Raw genomic sequence first — 21409 nt, 5'->3', positions numbered from 1 at the left:
ACCTCATCAATACATGTTATCAAAATCTCTATTAAAGAAATACTCTTCTACCCTCCTACCTTACCTCACTCTCTACATCGATACACGGAATGCTCGATCCAAGTAAGCTACTGTAGATCTATAAAAAGTTCAAATGATCACGCTTTGTTTCTTGACGTGCGTCCCCCTTCCGTTCCGTGCGCTTACTGGTGTTGGTTGGTCTCTCGTCCATTCGTGAAGAATGAGTGGCTGAATACGACAAGGGTAAAATTGAAATACCTACCTAGGTACAGTATGACGTTCGCAGCCACAAATATCGACCCGTGGATACGAAAACATTACCGGTATTTGTGAGGATTTGATACTTGACTCGACTGTGTAGGGGAAAATCTTCATCGCTTGCGGAAAGGGGGACTCGGGTCAGTACGATTAGGTACTCGATGACTAGGTACGAACTTTTCTCTTGACCTACGAGATTATTACGTATGTTTGGAGGTGGATAGGTATTAGGTGGGTGAGACATTTGATTAAGATGCTAGATACTAGACTACATATAAATGCCGTGATTGTCCTTTTTCATATTATGACGAATTCAAACAAACCTGGATACAAACCGGGAATCGAACATTTATTTTGAAATTTGATTTCTCCCTTGCATTTTTGAACAATACAGGCATCGAATTCCTTACAGTTCATTCATACAGTTCATCTCAAGACTCCGTACGCAACTACCTACCTACACAAATTCACAAATTCCCAGACAGAAACTAAATTGTAAGCGCCGGCTTTGATAGAAGTCGCTATCCATTTGACAGAAAGGAAACTTACACCAACAAGATCCGTTCCGGTTGTCAATGCTAATAAGGCTGGCTCGATTAGCTGATCATATGATGAAATACTCACATGACGCTATGTATCCAAAAGTCCAAGATGGACTTCGGAATACTCAGTAACCGCTGCAGTTGACCATCAAGTTTGATAATTGTCGAAGATCGTGCATTCATTTGGATTCGGGATTTGGTTTCTCTTCGTTCTCGAACTCTCCAAATCTGATATGATCTGGGCAGTTGAGCCTCAAATAATAATTACTAGGTAATACGGGCAGGAGAGAGCCGACTATTCCAAACTAGCTAACTACTTCTTCCTCTTGAGGCTTGTGCGCGCACTCTAGATTCGTGGGAGTGGATGGAATGGTTTCGAGAAGTTCTTACTGGTATGAAGCTACCTACCCTGTCTGTCTCAGAATGTGTACTCGGTACGGCTAGCGACTATCAATACTCAATACTCGTCGTCGCAAGTTCTTCCAGCATGCTCGCGGTGAATACTAGGTAGGTAGGTAGATGAGGACAATTCGTCAATTCAGACATCGCTTTCGATTTCCACACATCAAGTTGTAAGTCCTTTGATTGATTGACAGATGTAACAGTGGATGCCTTACAATTCTCGTCTATCCTAAGGCATCACAATTTCTACACTACACCATATTAGAAATTAGCCCCACTGACTTTGAACCTCTTCTTGTCCTCAAAACTTCCAATTCATTCTTTTGATTTCTTCTTCAAAATAATTTCTTACTTCTGCCTCATTTCCCACCATCTCAACAACTCTTCTACTTCTACTTTAAATACTCCCTTCTTTCTTCAATCTACATACAAACCAACTTTGCAAGTTTGATTGTGGTGCTTTTTCTTAATAATTACCTACATTTAATTCCTTTCTTCTACAAATCAAAGGTACGTTGCAAAAGCTCTCACTACAAAGATCTCTTCCCAAAATCCCTTCCTCTTTTTTTTTATGATGAGACACAAGCTGGCACCAGTCAGAGTCGATTTGTACTCATATCTTTGAAGACAATGCTATGGCCTTCGGGCCTCCTTCTGAACAAAAAATCTTTCATTTACATATTGAAAAATCTTCACATTCATTTGAAATGCATGTTGCTGACATTCAATTTTGACAGATTCTTTTAAACAAAACAACTTTTCAATCAAACTTCAATCAATATGGTTCTTCACAACCCAAACAATTGGCATTGGGTAAACAAAGATGCTTCAACGTGGGCAAAACAATGGTTGGAGGATAGTATAAAGGAGGTGAAAGCAGAGGAGGATGGTGTTACTGCCCAATTGGATAAATTGATTAGTATGGATGGAGACGTTGATGTCAATCAACGAAAGGGAAAGGTCATTACCATATTTGATGTCAAGCTCGTTATTGAGTATTCAGGTATGCCCTGTAGTTATAGTCAATATTATGAATTTCTGTCTAATTGGACTAGGCAAAACCAAAGATGATGAATCCGTTAGTGGTACCATCACTGTTCCTGAAGTTGCTCATGATACAGAAGTAAATGAGTATGTTGTATGTTCGAATCATCTCCTGAATGTACATTTGGATGATTTGTCTAACTGTGATCTTTTAGTTTGACATAGATATTTATTCCGATGCCAATTCCAAAGCCCCAGTCAAGGATCTTATTCGTGCAAAAGTTATTCCACAACTTCGAAAACAATTCGCTCAATTAGGTCCTGCTCTTATTACAGAACATGGAAAGGACATTCAGCATGCACCAGATGCAAATCCAGCCGCCAAAATCACAGCCGCAAAGACATACCCTCATAATGCTCCAGGTCAATCTACAAGCACATCTACCAACAAAGGTTCTTCTTTAGTCAACACAACTACTGTCACCGATAATGAAGAATTCAGAGCTCCAGCTTCAGAACTTTATCAAACATTTACCGACCCTTCTCGAATTGCCGCTTTCACACGCGCTGCACCAAAATTATTCGAAGGTGCAAAGAAGGGAGGAAAATTCGAACTTTTCGGAGGAAATGTTTCTGGTGAATACCTCGAACTTGTTGAGCCAACAAAAATCGTACAAAGCTGGAGACTTGATCAATGGCCACAAGGACATTTCTCTAGATTGGAGATTAACTTTGATCAAAATGATGTTGATAATGTTACGGTTATGAGAGTTTCTTGGTCTGGTGTTCCAGTCGGTCAAGAAGAGGTTACAAAGAGAAATTGGAGTGAATATTATGTTAGAAGCATTAAACAGACTTTTGGGTAAGTTTGACCGGAGGCTTTCTTGAAGTGGTTTATACTGCGACGCATGCTAATCTTGTTAATATAGCTTCGGCACAATTTTGTAGATGGATTGATGGTTAGAATGGGGAAGCGAGGTGGCGAATGAATAAGGGGCACATACATGGAGGGGTGAATGATCGAAGGAAGGCATGCAAGCGAGCGAGCGAATGAACGACGAATGAAAGCAAACGAATACCTAGATGAATATTGAAATGAGCTCTTTTTTGTTATGAATGATGGATGGATGGATGGATGAACGAAGGAAATTCTTTTAGATCACTATAGATGAATCTACATTGGCGTTGCTACTGTCACTTGCAATGCGTACCAACTTTCTCATGTCTGGAATTGTGAGGATCTCCTGAATACTTATTGATATCTCTATTCTGTAGAGCTCATATATGTATGAATGTATGTATGTGAGTCAAGAGGTAAGTGAATGACGCTCCGCTGGCCCTCCGGGGGCCACTGCCGTGGAGGCAGACTAGGACTAGGACTAGAATTAGAACTATGGGGAATTGAGAATGCGGATTAGGACTTGGGAATAAGGGGAGGATGTTTGAGAATCGAGCGTAGCGAGCTAAAGGGGGTTTGGGGGCTTGCCCCCATGAAGAAGGTGGGGGGAGATGGGGTTTGAGATAAGGGTGGATGATAGTATGGAAGGGAGAGCTTGCTGGAATTCTGGAGGTGCTGGTAGATATTAGGTAGTGGTGTAAGATGTCAGCGTTGATGTTGTGAGGCGGGAGTAGATGGGGAGGGTAAGAAACTGTTGAGATTACTTGGGGGGGGGAGTTGTCAACTCGAATCATCATATACAGTACTGTATAGTTTATACAAAATGAATAATATAAATTGAGATGATTTAGAATAAGGTATGATTCTTTTTATTATATATATAATAAAAGAATTATGTGATTTGTTTAAGTATGTGATTATATATTTCGATATAAACAGAATTTTCATTTATGATGAAAAACTTAGAATGTATAATATAAAAAGCGAATTGTATTAACTAAATTCCTTAAAATCTAAAATCAATCTGAACTAAAGATTACTCCTCCTTCTTATCTTCTTTATTCTATAATTAAACTAAGGAGGAAAAGGAAAAGAATAAATCGAATGAAAAGTTATGTATAAGTGGGGAAGAGTTTTATTCATTAGGATAAAGCGATTGAGAGGGAGGGATATTAAATCGATTCGATTGAATGGGGTATTTGTATTTAATTGAATTTTGAAAGAATTGAGAATAAAGAGGGGGTCTAATTATTATACAAGGATGAATAGAAGTAGGTTATTCTTCTATTCCTTTATAAAACTTAAAATTGTTACGGGAGCTGCCTCTAGGGTCACGTGGAAGTGTCTAGAGTTCTCTCGAGGTGGTTTAGACTAAACTTCAAGTAGGAATTCAATAAGGTTGGTAACTGGTTGCAATTCTCGTAACTATAGTAATGAAACTAATGATTGTTCTTGAGCACGAAGCTCTACATTGTAATGAAACCCATTCCCTTATATAGACCTTCGTACTTTGATCGAATCGTCAAGTCTACTCGACTACTCGAGTCGACAAGTCGAATCGACTTTCCTTCACGTGACACTTGTCCTCGTGACCTGGTAAGGCTACCGCTCATTTAACCTGTGCTTACTAGCTAATCTGTAACCGTTGTGCAACCTGTGCCTACTGTGGGGTAGGTGCCAATAAAAGATAGGTACCTATCTTTTAATCACTGCTTATTTATTCGGTTACCGCTATCTTTAGTTACCCTTTAATTCAACTGTCCCTACAGTGCTGTTTTCGTAGGTCCCAACACCAAGGCCTTAGGTTTATCTTATAATCCATGTTGCGGTGCGGGTACCTCCGTAACAAAAATATGGGAGATTGAATTCTTTTTGGTAAGGGAATAGTGGTTTAAAGCTTACAAGGCTTCAATTTCAATATATTCTCTTAAGAATATAAATGAAGATCGAATTTGTATAGAATTTTGAAGCTATTTTGTTAAATAGTTATTTGTATTATAATAAGCTCTTCAACTTTATAATCTTTTTCCTTTGCCCTTTTAATTCAAACAAATTAGATCTACTAAAGATAATAGATAAGTATTTTTCTCCGATTTAATAGTTATATAAAGGAGGGTGTTTTATATTATAAAATGAAGAAGGGGGGTTTAATAAAAGATTTCTAATGAGAAAGAGATAATAAAGTAATTCTTTTTATATAAAAAGGAAGGGGTTTCAAATTCGAAAAGTATATTGAGTTTTAAATAGAATATAATGAATATGAATTATCGATTTATTAAAATCTATAAATATAATAGTCTAGTTTATAAATCAATCAATCCGTTTAATTCTAAAGAAATTAACTATAATCAGAAATCCTTTTTTAATATATTGATCGAAGAAAATAATATAAAGAAAATAATATTTTAATCTTTTATATAAATTATATATAAATATATAATCTAATGTAATCTTGTTTATCTTTTCAAAGAATATCTTATTAAATAATTTAAACCATTTTCTTTATTTTTATACGAATATTTTTATATAAAACCTTAGAAAATAATCTAATTTACAAATACTTTTAATAAAAAGATAAATATTAATTAATATTAAGATCACTTAGAAAAGGGAATTGTCAACTTGAATTACTATATGTAGTATTGTATAGCCTATACAAAATGAATAATATAAATTGAGATGATCTAGAATAAGGTATGATTCTTTCCACTATATATATAATAAGAAGAATCATGTGATTCGCTTAATCACGTGATCATACGTTCCGACAGAAACAGTGTGTTCAAAAGAGCAGAAATAAGGGGTAGGCGTTCAAGATAGATCTCGAAAAATAGTGACTGATTATGGATAGAAGAGGGAATACCCTGAATGTATCTGTAGGAGGGACAGATAACTTAGAAACTCGATACGAAGAACTCAAGATGTGATGGCTGAAATGTATTTGCGAATCTACTTGTTGCTGGTCCTTGAATATCGTGTTCTGATCATGAGAAGTAGATCTGTGTGAGTTTGAATGATTGGTAGTACTTATTTGATCTTGTAGAACTGTATCGCGAGATAACAAATATCGAACTTGTATTTGTAAACACATATTCGTCGATGGTGTTCTTGAAGTAATAGGATACTCATGCATACCCTTCTACCTATCTGGGCAGATGAGAGAATGTTATGTAATATGCGCTAACTTCGGTACCCCACCAATATTACTGACAGGAAAGACCCTATATTCTTAGTTCATCATTTCATAAGTCTTTCTTATATTATCTTGTCTTTCAATCGAAGATCCAATTACCTAGTCATTTCAAAAGAACATACGCATCACTAATGAACGATTGATGCATTCAATCTGTTTAGTTGATGATATCTCAAGGCAGACATAAAAGAATGGCCCAATTCAAGATCGACAGGAGATACGGGTAATCACTGAGCCTATAAAGTACCTATCATGATAGAACGTCCACGACGCCCCGAAGACTCTTCACGAGTAACAGCGAAAGAGGCTGGGACGGTATGTCACCCATCTGAAACATTCCAGGATACTTATCTTATCAACTTGGTGGTCAATTAGGCATTCATTCTTTATTACATGGTTCATCCCCGGCACAGTGAACCCATTAACGTGGCTATGCTCTGCAGTCCCGGTCAAACTGGTACAGCAATATGCATTTTAAATCCTCCCTAAGGCTGGTTATATGCAAGATGGGACTCAAGCGAGTATTTCAGCCAATAACCTTTGATATATATATGGCACTAGCAGTAGGTCATTGAGATTTAAGGTTGAGTGGCCGAGTTAATCTGTTTGATTTGTGGAAGCGAATTCGAAATTCCCGCATACGATGTACAGTTTCATGCGCCGCATTTCTTACACGAAGCGCTTTGATAGATACCTTGCTTTTTGTTTACATAAGAATTGACTGTGTGGATTGTACATCTCATTGTTTTGTTTACTTATTACTCAATTGTCCCTAATTTCCATGTAGTGTTTCTCGTTCATTGCTTTCGTTCGTTCTATACATTCGCATTTTCGTCAAACTATAAAATTACAACATCAATAACAAACCGTTCATTTCCAATCATGGGTTCCCCAGATTATTCACCCCTTCCTCGAGAATCCACGGATTCGGATCGATACATTGCTCCAAGTTCAGATGGATATCGAACATCTGAGGAATATTCTCCTCGTACCTCCAAGAGTCGTTCTATCACCATTAATTATGTACTTATTCTCCGACTCATGAACCTCGCATTCGGATCAGCCGCTTTCGCACTATTCGTTCTCAATGGTTATGACAAGTATATTGCTGCTGATGTCTTTCTCATGCTCAGTTTGATCTTTAATACCGTTCGAATCTTACATACATTTGTTTCATCAGTCTTCCATGTCACTGTTGAAATTAGTCGTGGTTCATGGCAGAGTAAATTATCTGTTAGACCAAATGGAGCTAAAGCAACAAATGTTATGGACTTCTTGTTGGCTAGTGGTTTAGCACTTTCAATGATTGGTGGAATGGTGAGCAGTTATGAAAATGATCTAGTGGTTGATGGGATTGTAGTCGCATTTTTCGCTATGTAAGTTTATCAACATTGGTTTTGTGGATATATTTTTCTAATATTTTCTTCCAGGGCCATACAATACATCATAGCATTACCGGTTCAAAACCAAACTTTTATGCTCAAATTTCACTTCCACGGTGAAAGCGATGCGAATCGAGAGGAGTTCCTGGGACAAAATGATGCTCATCGAATTATTCTCAGAGATGACGGAAATAGACAAACCGCTGAGAATTTGGTTTAATTTCGACTCATCGACATGACCATCTCGAATAATCTAACTACTGGTCCATTAGAAAGCTTATATTGGTTATGAAAGACAGGTTTTCTGTTATGTCTGCGGTTATTGGGGAAGTATTGATTCAAAATGAATCGAATTGACAATTTGTTCTGCACTTCTGCCTCGCCGTTCCTTAGATATTGGAGTAGAGGAGGGAATGTACATACTATCATTTATTTGGCCTTTATTCATATATATCTATCTATCCGCATTCATTCATTCATTCATTTATTTATCTAGTTGTTCATTCATCCCTCTATCCAGTTCTTCATTATTCATCTACATAACACAGCAGCGCAGGTCTTGAAGTGCCAATTATTCTAACCTGCGCCGTAAGATAGGGAAAACCTCACCTCACTTTGTTATTTGTGCAAAGGTTTAATTATCGGATTACCAGAGACCTTTTAGTTACCTCGTCTTCATCCAATCCGTTGATAATATTTTTCCCTGTTGTCTTCAATTGCTTACTTCCCCAATCATCTTCTCACCATTCATTGTTTTCTTTGTATCATTCCCTTCCTACCATCCCGCCTACTGTCTGTCTCGATTAAATAAAGAGACAAATTACTCTTTCACTATTCATATATGAATTTGTTTTCGTAAAATTGGGAAGATTTCCTTTTTTAACGTTCACACCAAATAGGTAGAATCCAACCTAGAAATCTATCCCCCTTCATCTCGCTTCGCTGGAACGTTGTCTTCTAGGTACCTAGAGCAGGGCGATAAAGACACCACGATACAGGCCTGGCAGAGTAAAGTGAAGTCTAATATCAGTAATCAACGAGTCAATATTTCCGGATGTCCTCTTTGTTGGCTGATTTAACTTACAAACTGTTACTAGGCAACTCTTGAAACTTTCCAATGCCTCATTTTCCGACCTATTCGGACGAAATGGCTATCGTGGATCTAATCAAACCTCTCAGCCTCTTCCTAATTCCATGATATGTCGCCAAAAAATTATCGTTGGATTGGGTCACCAAGGGGTTACCGTCTAGGCAATATTCCCCTCTGGGTCTCGGCTTAGATTTCTCGACCCCTTTTCTGTACCGAGAATTGACCGTTATTTCAGGCTGATACATATACTCAAAATGCTACCTATATATCCATCATTCTTATACCCTGAAAGGTCCTGACGAGAAAAGTCTGCAGCGCGCATAATTCATTTTTCACAGCTATTTCGGAGTCCCTCATTTTCGCCTCTTGTATTCTCATTCAAAGATCATGTCTCCGCCTAGAGCCACCAGCAACTCTTATTTCTCCAATGCCCCGAGCTCTACCCAAAGCGATAGACAGAGCGGTGTAACAGTCAAACCCGTTGAAGATAGAGGGACAAAGGTGAGAGAGACTTATCCAATTCTAGACAGATCGAACAAATACGATCAAAGCAAAGCAAGAGGACCAAAACCCATTCCAAGATCCATCGGCCCCACACGGAATCATGATGCTCATGAGTATGATAATATTAATAGGCGTGAAGTGGATCCAGGAGAAAGCGTTAGCCAAATTTCTGGAGGGTCTCAACCAAGCAACGCAACAAGTCATGGTTTTACTTCTCGTGAAGCTTATGAATTCAAAAAAGAGCTGAAAAGAAGAGATAAGCAATATGAAACAGGCAGTATAAAGGAAACTGAAGCGCAAAAGAAAGAGAGAAAAGCGAAAGAAGCAGCGAAAAGAGAAAAGGAAAAAGCAGCGGAAAAAGAAGCAAAAAAGAAGTCAGATGAAAGAGGAACCAGCGAGCTTGGAAGTTCTCATAAATATGGTTCTGCTCGTAGTTCTGCTCCTACTCATGTTTCTTCTACTTCTACTGCTAAACCCCCGACTGACCATTCGTCGCATGTCAGTAAGCGGCAGAGTCAACAGGGCCAAACGAGCGTGGCTAGAGAATCTCGCGCACCACGTAGTTCTGCTCCTACTAATGTTTCTTCTTCTTCTACTTCTACTTCTACTTTTACTACTAAGCCCCCGACTGACCATTCGTCGCATGTCAGTAAGCGGCAGAGTCAACAGGGCCAAACGAGCGTGGCTGAAGAATCTCGCGCACCATATTCGCGTCACAGCCAGCAGCTTGCGCGTTACGACGGCGGTCGTGACGATCCTCGTTGGGCAGAGACGGAGATAGGTTCAAGGGGAGGTCAGGGTAGTATACGTGGACAAGGTAGAAATATGGATCCTAACCATGATGATTATCCCGAACGTGAACACGAACGAAGAGTTCCCGACTCTAGAAATTTTGAATACGAAGCACACCATGCCAGCACACAGGATAACCAATATTCTACACCCGCTGTGCAGGTTAACGTTCATACTCGTGTTTCTACTTCACTTCGTGTTTCGAGTACGAGTTCAGGTCATCCACCTAAGCCTCAGCTTGTGCGTAGGGATACGAAACCTCCTCCTGGATACTCTTATCCACCTGGGTACTATCCAAGTAGGTAGATAAGCTGATTTATTCATACCTATCTACTCACCTGTCTATTGGGATTTATATACAATCACCCAGCCAGTCAGTTAGTCAGTTAGTCAGTTAGTCAGTCAGTCAGTCAGTCACCCAGCCAGTCAGCACATCAGTACGTCAGTCCGTCTATGACAGCAGATCGCATAGCATCTCATTGAAAGATGCATAAATTTGATTTCGAGTTTAGAGTTTGGAGTTTCTAAAGCATAAGAATATCAATGGATAGCAAGTTGTTACAGATTCAATCCGAAGTTTTTAAAGTATTGGAAGATTGATAGTTAGCGAGTCGTTGTAGAGTCGACTTGGAAGCATTGGAAGCGTTGGAGTACGGGAATATTTGAATTATTGATAGATAGCAATTGCTTTGATTTTAAAATAGTATACCTTGATTTTTCATAATGTTTGGTTTTGGCGCAGCAATAATGGATACTTGATGAGGTTGAAAGTTCTCGACTTACATAACCATTCGTTTCTTCAAGCGAAGCGCGAAAGCCTCCACGGCAGTGGCCTAGCGGAGCGAAAATGACAAGAAAAGGTCTTTAACTTTACATGAAACAGAATCACAATTAAACTTAACGGATGGAACGATAAAATTAGTGTGAACAAATGTTCAATATTTGTATTGGCACAATGGTGTTGATACAAGGTCTAGCACGCCAGCCACCCTATGATATCGCTAATTTCAAGAGAAATGAAGCAACTTATTGATCATCCTCAAACGCCATACTCCAATGTCCGTCCAAGGACTTTTCCCCAAATATACTATTATCCTTCACAGAAGAATTCCCATGCACCCTACCCTTACTAAGCTCTCTAAATTCAAACAAATCCTTCCCAGAAGACTGCTCAACATTCATTACCGCGTCCGGTTTTGAAATTGTCGACGTCTGTTCCTTTGCCTGTTCCTTCATTATAACTTTAATAGCCCAAGACAACGTTATTAACGATTCCAAACTCGAAGACTTACCACCATTACAAAGATCAAACACCTTTGCGCCGTTCATACAATCGCTAGCTGATTGTTGATTAGACGACAACCGCATTGTCTCCAGCGTCGCATCCAGAAGAGGACGCGCCAAGCTGGGACTGCAGGTTAAGAGTCTCCTCAACAATCGAATCCGAAGAGTGTACTTCGGGCGCAGATGGTGTGATCTCGTCTTGGTGAATGAAGTCGGCGAATAAGGCATCGTTAGTGGCGCCGTTGTTGTCAGTAGCCAAATTATCAAAGTTATTAGTGAAGGCGTCGACGATAGGACCGATCCGTTCATTAAAGAAAGTTTGATCTGCACCAAGGGAATCAGGATATTCGAGATGACTGGTGAAGTCATCATTTGAACCCATAGTGTACTGACCAAAACCCGTGAAATTAGAATATTCTGAGGGGTACTCATCCAATGCCCTTGTACTTTCGGTTGACACTGCAGGTCGCACAACATTGCAGCAGAATGTTGTGTCATACCGAAAGAACTGGGGTTGAATGAGTCCTCATCATTTGATTCCATTGAAGGTGGTGGTGGTGAAACGGAAGCTAGATCAACAGTACCGATTGCTGATTGCATAGTATTGTGACTATCTCTAATTGGTGTCATTATTGATCCAGACTCTTCCATACCGAATAATTGTTTGGTAAAGGCGAGTGGTGATTGTCCATCGAAACTTTCTTTTCGACCTGGAGATGAAGTGACAGATGAAGGTGGAAGGCATGCTGGCGTAATATTTTCGCCAGTCATACCGGTGACTTCTTCTAGCTTTCGACGAACTTCTTCATATCTAGCTTGCATATCTGCCAATTGTAATTGCAAATCGGTATTTCTACGTTCGATTTGATCTTTTTCTGCTTGAAGGTTATCAACTTCTTGCCTCTTTCTTTCCCTCGAAGTTTGAGCGGCTCGACGATTTCGAAGAACTCTTTCAACTCGACGTTGTTCCTTTTCATCTTCAGTCTTTGCTCGTTTTCTGTTGGAATTGTATTAGCCGATGTTATTGAATGATGAATAACAGATGGATTGAATTACCTTGGCGGGAGATTTGTTTTGGGTTCAGGTAATTGTTGACCCCACGACTTTCTCTTCTTAACTTGTTTCTTTTCTGGTGCGGGTGTACCAGCAAGACTTCCAGTTAAACCCACATCCTCACCCATATCATCTCCAAACATGCTATCGCCATCGAACGATTGTGGAGTCATAGCTTGTGATGGCTCCATGCTTCCTTCGGTGTGAAATAAGGAAGGATACTGTTGACCAGGTATTGAAGTGAATGATTCGGCGATAGATTCTGCTGGTGATAACTCAAATTTTAAGTTTGGAGCCGACATCTTTGGGGGTATGATTAGTTGTGTGGGTTGGTTGTGTGAGAGGTTGACGTTGATGTAGATAATGACGATCTCAATCTCAATCTCGACCTTGACCTCGAACTCAAAGTGGATGATGAAACTTGGTTCTTAAGTTCTTGAGTGGATCTCTTATTGATGTTCTATGATGAAGATGGAGGCAAAGGATAATCCAAATGGGTTTATGCACAGAATGACTATTGTAGATGGAGGATATTGTGGAGGGAGTCAAGTGTGGGCAAGCCCATAATGAGGAGGACAGATGGCCCACTTGAGATAGAATGTACGAGTCAATGGATGCCTTGGATGGCTTGAGGTGCCTTAATCGAGGTGGGTAGACGAATAAGAATTAATGAATGGAAGAAAAGAATTAAGAGTAAGAAGGTGATGGAAGGTGATAGTTGAAGCGAGAAAGAAGAGAGAAGAGAGAAGAGAGAAGAAAGAGAGAGATTGGGATTGCTTGTGGGAGTGAAATTGGGAATATTCGAGGTGGGAGATCTGTCCTCTTTATCAATTGAACACGGTGTTCGGTTAAGGGGTTTATTCAAGATCATTCTAGGAATTCAAGGAACCAATCAAATCACATTCTTCATTTACCTGATGGAAGGGAAGGGCATGATCCCAGAAAGGAATGTTCTCCATAAGATCCATGCTTTATCTCACAACTTACCACATTAGGTTTAGCGGGAGCAGTCTACACGAAGATTAATACGCCAAGTGCACGCCATTTGAATCAATTCCCCTCTCTTGCATGGTACATTCTTATTTATGGGTTTTGATGGGTTCCAGATTCCATTTTCCAACACATCGTAAAGAGTGGGTGAGTGCCACTGATGAGTACGAAGTACGTGAGTGAGTGGGCTCAAGCCTTTTTGACCTGACCTACCTTACCGTACAGTAGTTCAAAACCAACTCAACACAGCCTCCCATGTCAAATTCCGAGTTTGAAGTTATTGATAGTTTATGATTGGGGATTGAGGGTTTATAGTTTACAATTGGAGATTGAGAGTTTATTATAGTTTACAATTGGGGATGGAGAGTTTATTATAGTCGATGATTGAGGGTTTATACTTGATGGTTGAGGTTCAAAGTGTATATGGTTCATGATTCAGAGTCTATAGTTTATACTTTAGATTTCATAGTTCATAGTTCATAGTTCATACATTCTATCTCTTGCTTACTAAACTTTGGATGACTACATACAAGATGTACTAGGCTTATCTAACATGGTTACCTGCCAGAAGACTACAAAGTATTACCCGCACATAACCTTTGATACTTCCCCCAAAACTCATGTGGAGCTTCTTTGCCTCCGTTCGTACTTTTCGTTCGTACACTCCCTAATACCTATGCCACCTAAAGTTAGATACGCATACGACATATGTTCCATACCCAGCCCAGCTCAGCCCAGCTCAGAATATTAACACCATTCGTAAAGAGAGATTTAAACTTGAACCCCTTTATTTTGACCTCGAGCGGCGAATTCCATATGTATGATTTTTCCCTTCATTCAAAATCCAATCAATTTCTTAATCAATAAATTCCCGAATGTTCCAATATTGTAATTTCTCAAGAAATTCACTCAAAGCCTTCCTCAATAAAGTTTCAACAACAAAAAGATAATCACCATTAGTGTATTTATTAGTATGTTAGAGAATGATCTAGGGTTGGTGAGTGACATTTAGACTTCAATTCTGAAAGACGGTCTTTGATACCGGGATAGATAAACTTTGTCTAATCACCCGTATGGAATCTACACCAACATTCTCTTTCGCACCGAGTACTCTACGGAGTATAAAATGTCTGTCTCTGTCATGATATTATCAACAAGATTTATTATTTATATCAAGTTTCATCATTGATCAAACCAAACAGGGAAGATGGATCGTTTGATATCGCTAATAAAGGAGATTGATTCGTACACACTTTCGACGCGGTTGCCCCTCATGTCGATCAGGGGTTTTGGGAATATATCGCATGGGAGGGATGGTATGAAATAGATCGGGGAGGGAACGTGGGTATCAAAGCGCAAAGATGAAGATGGAATTAGACTTGGAATGGTTTCGAGAAACTCTGAACCTTGAACTTGACATGGATTTGATTTCGATTGGGATTTCAAGAATAGGTTTAACCTCATGGATGCCTTTATTTCTTTGACGACATACCAATTCGAGTAATTGAGAGTTGATTCAAATCTACCGTATCAACAACTACCGGTATCAAGGTACGAAGTAGGTATCTAAACGTTTCATTAGTACCATCTAAATTACTCTCTACTATATCAAACTTCAGCCCGTCAACCTCCTCACTCAGCAATACTTCTACGCCAGCGTAGATACTAAATCATTAACACACCACCTTACATCCATGCCTCCCCCTATCCCCCATCCCTCCAAAAGTACATTCCTTCATCCTTCTCACCACATCCTCACATCAGAAATAAAATGATTCCACGCCTTCATCTACCATCACAATACCACCCTCCGCTTTCCCAGGTACTTCTCCGGTGTCGATCATCCAACCGATTGATCTCTTACTAGATGGTGTGGTAATCTTACTACCACGACTATAAATTGATCACACAATCCGATGTCTCCCTAGGTAGGTAGATGGTATCAATTATCCGCTCCGTAGGTTACTTATTTGACTTTTTGTCCCACTAGATCGATTGCTCAATGTTACCCAACTCTCTTATTAGTGACAATGCATCTAAAGATTTAGCATAAACATCCATCCAAACTTTTCCCCTCGAGCCCTGATACTCCGAACGGTACAACAGGCACATCACACCCGTCAAAATCAGCACTTTCTTTATAACATTCTGATAGTATTTCAAGATTGAACAACAATTTAGAACAATATAAGAATTAAATCAAAATGAAGAAACATTGTAAACTTTAAGCTCTTCAATATTAGCCTTCCATTTCAGCTTGAAAAATATTGATCATTGATTTAAGGGGAATTTTGAAAATGATGCTATCTTTGTGATATGCCTCTTCAATCATTCAGAGTGTATATGCCCCTCTAGACTAATAAACACCGACCACTCAAGCAAAGAAATAAACATCCATCACACTACCTCAAATTCCCAGTCCTTACCTGCCTGTCAAATATTAATCACATCACCCAATTCAATCCAATTCAGTGCATCCCATACCATACGATCCATCCAATCCAATCCAATCCAATCCAATCCAATCCAATCCAATCCAATCCAATCTCAAGACATTACATTTCATTTCATTTCATTTCATCCCTCCCCTCCGGCCCTTCTCCCCTTTTTCCCATCGTACCCATATACACTTCATTATGCAGAAAGTCGGAATCTCTTATGATTCCTCCGTTTCTTCACTTCCATCTTAAACTCTTGCCACTCATATCACATTATATCATATCACATCGCATCGCATCGAAACGGAGGTATACCACCTCTCCTCACACAAGTTACAATATGAATATAATCCCGGCCCTCTACTCACCCCTCACCCCTCACATAAATCCTCGGATCATGTATCCAGAAAAAGAAGTTGCTTGTCTTGTCTTGTCTTGTCTTGTACAGTACATCGTACGTACGGCGCACAATTGTCCTTGCATCCATGGATGTGTGCGTCGTATAACTTGCATAAATCAATCTCCCCTCTGTATTTCTAGAATAACCTTGGAAGCCTTGTTTCTAGAGGGTTGCAGTGGCGCATGTGGCACTTTGGTGGTATGTTACACTGGAGGAAGAAATAGATCCTCCGTAGAGTACAGAGGAGGTAGAGGAGTACAGTCAGATTCGATAATTATATCTAGGTGTCTTTGAGCTTAAAGGGGAAGCTGGATAGTGTATACTGATTGACTGACTGACTGTATGAACTACCTATTACCAGTACTTCTATCCCATCATCAACTTCTTAAACCATCCATGCAACAGTAACAGTAACAGTAAACTATAGCAGCACCGTCAAATACCTACCTATCATATAATAATAAACTTTAACCAAAATCAAAGTGAATCATATCAAAAAGATCTAGACCCCCTCCCCTCCCCTCCCCAAACCCCTAACTAAGAAATATCGGGGGTTGCAGCTTGCAACGGCGTGTGCTACTTCATTCTTGTGTCTAAATATTTAAGAAATGTCCTCACATAAAAGTTGTCCAAGTCATGTGATGGCAATCAATCATTCATAGATCTTCCCTTTCTACTTACTAAGTCGGATACCCTACTTTCGAGCTATCCCTCTTTTGGGCCACTTTTTACACCAAAAATAGAATTTTTAACTTTTTTATTTATAAATAGAATTTATTGAAAATTTATATATATATAATTTAAATTATTTTAGTTTAGCTTGAAAATTTCAGATTTTTAGGAATTTTCTGTATTAAGATCTAAAGCTTTAAAGTATCGATTTTTTAATTTGTATAAGAATCATAAGTTATATAAATTTGAAACTTTTATAAAATCTTTAATAACTTTTTAATAAAAATTATTAAAAATAAATTATAAAATTTTATTATAAATTTATAATATGTTTGTTTTGAAGGATTCAGAAAAAAAAGAAAATTTCCTATAAATAGATATTTAAAAGAATACTCTCAAAATTATAGGGATTATTTATACTACTTTAAACTCATTATATACTATATCTTTATATTTGTTAATTTTTTTTAATTTTTTTTTTAATTTCTATATAAATTTAAACTTAAAACTTTCAAAAAGATATATAGTTTTTTTTTAATGATTGTTGTTAAAAAGTTATTAAAGATTTTATAAAAGTTCTAAATTTATATGTGATTCTTATATAAATTAAAAAATCAATATTTTAAAGCTTTAGATTTTAATATAAAAAAATCCTAAAAATCTAAAATTTTCAGATTAAATTTAAACGATCTGAATTATATATATACAAATTTTCAATAAATTCTATTTATAAATAAGAAAGTTAAAAATTCCATTTTTTGAGATTTTTGGTGGTAAAGAATGGCCCAAAATAGGGGTGGCCTGAAAGTAGGGTACTCGACTTACAAGGAACTCGAACCTACGATGTACATGTGAAACAGATTTTCCTTTTTCAAGCAAGACACTCGGATTGCGCAAGACGATATGATGTGATGCTATTGAAACATTTTGGAACAGTTGTGGTACGCACGTACGCATGAGATTTTGATTCATTGGAATTTGGGGGGTGAAATATTTATGGGGTCTCAATTTCTTTTAATCTTTTAATCTTTTATTATTATTTTGTTTCCTGTGTATTGTCATCACCGTTTTACTGTTCAAGTCTTTCTCCTTCTCCCATCCCCTTCCCTTCCTTTCCTTTCCTTTCCTTTCCTTCCTTCTTTCCTTCTTTCTTTCCATTCCCTTTACCCCTTTTTTCAAAACACATCCCTCGGACCCCTCCCTTTCCCCTCCACCCACAATATGCAACAAGAAACTTGCTCCACATGCCGTGCTCCCCATCTTCCTGTTCCTTGTAATAAGTCGTCTCGGGTTTGGTGGAGGAAGCTTAGGAAAGGGAAGGAATTAAATTGTTATTTCACCGCCTATACGGCAATATCCTTCTCTTCCATCCCATTCTCGTTTCCATTGTCCTAGTGCTCCGTATGATAATGTACGAAGTACGGAGTATTCCCCTCCATCCTTGCACCTTGAATTGAGGCTCCAACCAACCGGTACTTCCGCCCCGCTACGGATATCCTTCTGGATGTGATTGATAGGTGGGCCTGGAACAGATTCCGAAGCTCGAGAAGATTGAGGGGGCGGAAGAGGGGAATGAGGTTAACCTTACACCGCCCGGCAATAGGTATGGTTACACCGCTTCCTTTGCATATTTTACTTGGTATGTAATCTTACAGTATACATTTATTTACGTGCAACTCGAGGTCTTGATGTACAATAAGTACTGTGGATGAGAGATGATATGATCTGATATAATATGAAAATGATGTATACTAAACTCCACACTACATCTCTGCCCCTCCTCAAGCCCCTCCAGTCCATCCCAATTCCCTACCTCCAGAACATACCGGGAGCTAACAAACTCACCCAACCCAACTCAACTCAACTTCTTGTAAGAAGAAACGGTAAACAAATCATCCATTCTACATCCAAAGTTCCAAACCAATCTATTCTCACCGCATCATCCTCATCTGCGTCTATCGCACATACACCAGCCCCAAAGCAACCTCCGTAGCGCATCACAGCCCCACACATGCCATGTGTTTGTCGCTCCTTCTGCGTAGCCGATGCGCCCCACTCTTTCTGCGCGACGACGGGGTGCGAATCCATCCAGGAAGTCGTGGCGCACCACGTCAATTGTCTAGACGCGGCGAGTGTGACATGGCAATCGACGTGAGGTATGTTTCTGCTGGTTTTGATAGGTACTGTGTGTGTGGTTACTGCTCAGTACATATGTATGTATGTACAGTAGATCTCGAGTCGTTGAGCAGCCAGGTAAGCTCGTAGGTTTGTTATTTATTGTCTTGAAACTTAAACTAGTGGGATTTGGAGGAACGCATCGTGTGGTTAGAAGTGGGATGGTAAAAGCGGTTGAGCTTTTATTTTTGCTTTTGAGATGGATGGGGATGATTATGATGGATCTAAGATGCGGCTGGGCTAGGTGTGGTGCAGATGGGAATGTGAGTTCTGAGTGGTGCTTATCTGATGGAAATGCGTGGAAAAAAGTTGAGTGTCTTGAGTTTGGAAGTACTAAAGGTATACCAGGAGATCTTCTTTTCTTGTTGCTCATTTTTGTGCTTCTGATGTCTCGAGATGAAGGCTCTAGTCCGAGGAGGTTCAAGAACCAGTGTCCTAGTATTCAACATCAAATATCTTCGCGTCATATGTTGTTGTGATGAGAAATAATTGGTGATTTTGGGATAGTACAAGATTTTCATGGAAAGGCGATTCAGGCCTTTCCGGATGATTCCATGGTTGGTAGTGACCCGATTGGATTGATCTTCTTGGATTCCTTTTCTTTTGTCGACAAAAAGTGGTAGACTCTCAAGATTTGAATGTACACTGTGATTGGGAAGTCAAATCCCTCTCCATAGGGAATCCAACGGATGTACGGTTTTGAGGTTGCTAAGTGTCGATTGGTTCATGTACTGTACCCGCTGTTTATCTTTGCTTTCGTTCGTTTTCCTTGTGATCATGAGCTGCTTTATGTAAATCTTCAAGTTGATCCTTGGGGGAGTAACATTATGCTTAGTCCCAATTGTTGTGCAAAATTTAAGGATTGGAAAAGTTGGAGCTGGGGGTGAGGCCATGAGGGGTGATTGAGGGGTGCGGGGTACCATTGTTTTGGCTTGCTTCGGAATAAATGTGTGATTTACTTACACTCTTTATGTTCAGATTTCAGGGCAAGAAATAGAAGCTCAACATACTTGATCTGCTAGAATCTTTAGACAAGATCTCTAGATGCGATTGTCGCGTGAGTCAGAAGCGGCATGAACAACAAGCCGAAATATATTTGAGAGCAACACAGCCGATGCCATGAACTTCTTGAACCTGGTATTCATAGAAAGCGGAGGGCTTTATCTTTACTCATCCAATTTCTATCATCACAGGAATTTGGTTGTTCCTTCATCTCAACTAACGATCCAATGTTCGTTCTTCCCGGGCATTTAAACGTTGCGAGGAACCTCATATGACCTCCTTCACGAGCAAACATGCAATTAATTGAAGAGTTCACTATAGCAACATCTCACTTGCTATGAAACGCACACAGCTACTCAAAATGAAAACAGAGTTGGTGGGGTGCTGTTAACCCATACGGCAGATAGATTGTGTGCTACTGTATAGAAGGTGATTCATAACAAAAAATCCATGTTGTTAGGTATTCAAGCCAACTTACACATGTGAAGTTGAATTCAACGATCATTTCAGACATTCATAGCTTGTTATTACAAGCTGAAGAGAAGAGTATCTGTTTGAAGGAAGAATGGTTTGAAAATTTACATTGAGTCCTTATCCATTTCTAAACCGCATCACTTCAGCGAGGGAAGATATCTTCAAGTGTCATTCTTTGCTGTCTTGCCACTAGCATCCCGCGAGGACACTCATCTAACTTCCTTTCTCTTTTCCTTTCGGCCTTGGACGCTCGTCTGCGACTCAACAAAGCCTTTCCCTTTCTTGCGGGCGATATACCAAAAAAACCAGAACCTATTATCGAACTCCAAAAAATCAAAAAGGATATTACTGCGTCCCCCAAGTACCACATTCGTTATTTTCTACTTACAGACGACCTGGAGAAACATAGACCATACATTGAGATGTATCTAGGTGATAGTTTTGGTGAGCTAGAAGTTCAAGCTGCGGCTCATTGGAAAAAGGGACAAAAGCAGTGGTGGAGTATGGATAATATTACAGATGAAAGAGTGATTTGGAGATGTAGCAGTTGTCAATGTTCATATTTTGTTAGAGTATTGAGAGGAAGCGAAGAGTGAGTGGTGAAATGGAAGTTGGACACTTTGCCAGGAGTATGTATGTATTCAACAATTCAATATGTAGCCCAACTAACACCAAGACTTCGAATTCAGCTCGCCCGGGTGTCATTCTTCAAATACGTCGTTGACATAAGAAATAATGATATTCTCAGAGGTCACTTGACGCACCCTCCCCTTTCACAACTACTGTAGTGTTATCACTTGATACTTACGGCTCAGCAACTCAATGGATTGGGTACGAGCTGAAGCTTCCGTCGTGTTGTACTGATGGTTGATGAGC

General features: G+C 39.2%; 7 protein-coding genes across 7 annotated transcripts; 5 read left to right on the top strand and 2 right to left on the bottom strand.

Moving 5' to 3' along the window:
* Nucleotides 1-1982: 1982 nt before the first annotated feature.
* Nucleotides 1983-3134, top strand: EAF01_003030 (uncharacterized protein; the record flags this gene model as incomplete). The annotated part of the gene is made up of 4 exons (XM_038911284.1): nt 1983-2205; nt 2258-2340; nt 2402-3048; nt 3116-3134. The coding sequence occupies 4 exons, from the start codon at nt 1983-1985 to the stop codon at nt 3132-3134; spliced, it is 972 nt and encodes a 323-aa protein (XP_038772519.1).
* Nucleotides 3135-7159: 4025 nt separating this feature from the next.
* On the top strand, nt 7160-7879 carry EAF01_003029 (uncharacterized protein; the record flags this gene model as incomplete). The annotated part of the gene is made up of 2 exons (XM_038911283.1): nt 7160-7653; nt 7708-7879. The coding sequence occupies 2 exons, from the start codon at nt 7160-7162 to the stop codon at nt 7877-7879; spliced, it is 666 nt and encodes a 221-aa protein (XP_038772518.1).
* A 1257-nt stretch (nt 7880-9136) lies between these two features.
* On the top strand, nt 9137-10351 carry EAF01_003028 (uncharacterized protein; the record flags this gene model as incomplete). The annotated part of the gene is made up of 1 exon (XM_038911282.1): nt 9137-10351. One exon carries the CDS (start codon nt 9137-9139, stop codon nt 10349-10351), a length of 1215 nt encoding a protein of 404 aa, XP_038772517.1.
* A 720-nt stretch (nt 10352-11071) lies between these two features.
* EAF01_003027 (uncharacterized protein) lies at nt 11072-11281 on the bottom strand (the record flags this gene model as incomplete). Its single annotated transcript, XM_038911281.1, has 1 exon — nt 11072-11281. One exon carries the CDS (start codon nt 11279-11281, stop codon nt 11072-11074), a length of 210 nt encoding a protein of 69 aa, XP_038772516.1.
* A 115-nt stretch (nt 11282-11396) lies between these two features.
* EAF01_003026 (uncharacterized protein) lies at nt 11397-12684 on the bottom strand (the record flags this gene model as incomplete). Its single annotated transcript, XM_038911280.1, has 3 exons — nt 11397-11788; nt 11830-12326; nt 12386-12684. 3 exons carry the CDS (start codon nt 12682-12684, stop codon nt 11397-11399), a joined length of 1188 nt encoding a protein of 395 aa, XP_038772515.1.
* A 6214-nt stretch (nt 12685-18898) lies between these two features.
* Nucleotides 18899-19536, top strand: EAF01_003025 (uncharacterized protein; the record flags this gene model as incomplete). Its single annotated transcript, XM_038911279.1, has 3 exons — nt 18899-19038; nt 19113-19135; nt 19181-19536. 3 exons carry the CDS (start codon nt 18899-18901, stop codon nt 19534-19536), a joined length of 519 nt encoding a protein of 172 aa, XP_038772514.1.
* Nucleotides 19537-20955: 1419 nt separating this feature from the next.
* Nucleotides 20956-21257, top strand: EAF01_003024 (uncharacterized protein; the record flags this gene model as incomplete). Its single annotated transcript, XM_038911278.1, has 3 exons — nt 20956-21060; nt 21105-21166; nt 21194-21257. 3 exons carry the CDS (start codon nt 20956-20958, stop codon nt 21255-21257), a joined length of 231 nt encoding a protein of 76 aa, XP_038772513.1.
* Between the last annotated feature and the right edge of the window lie 152 nt (nt 21258-21409).

The sequence above is a fragment of the Botrytis porri genome (genome assembly GCF_014898465.1).
Source record: "Botrytis porri strain MUCL 3234 chromosome Unknown BPOR_004, whole genome shotgun sequence".
NCBI classification, from domain to species: domain Eukaryota; kingdom Fungi; phylum Ascomycota; class Leotiomycetes; order Helotiales; family Sclerotiniaceae; genus Botrytis; species Botrytis porri.
This window is presented reverse-complemented; position numbering and strand designations above follow the sequence as displayed.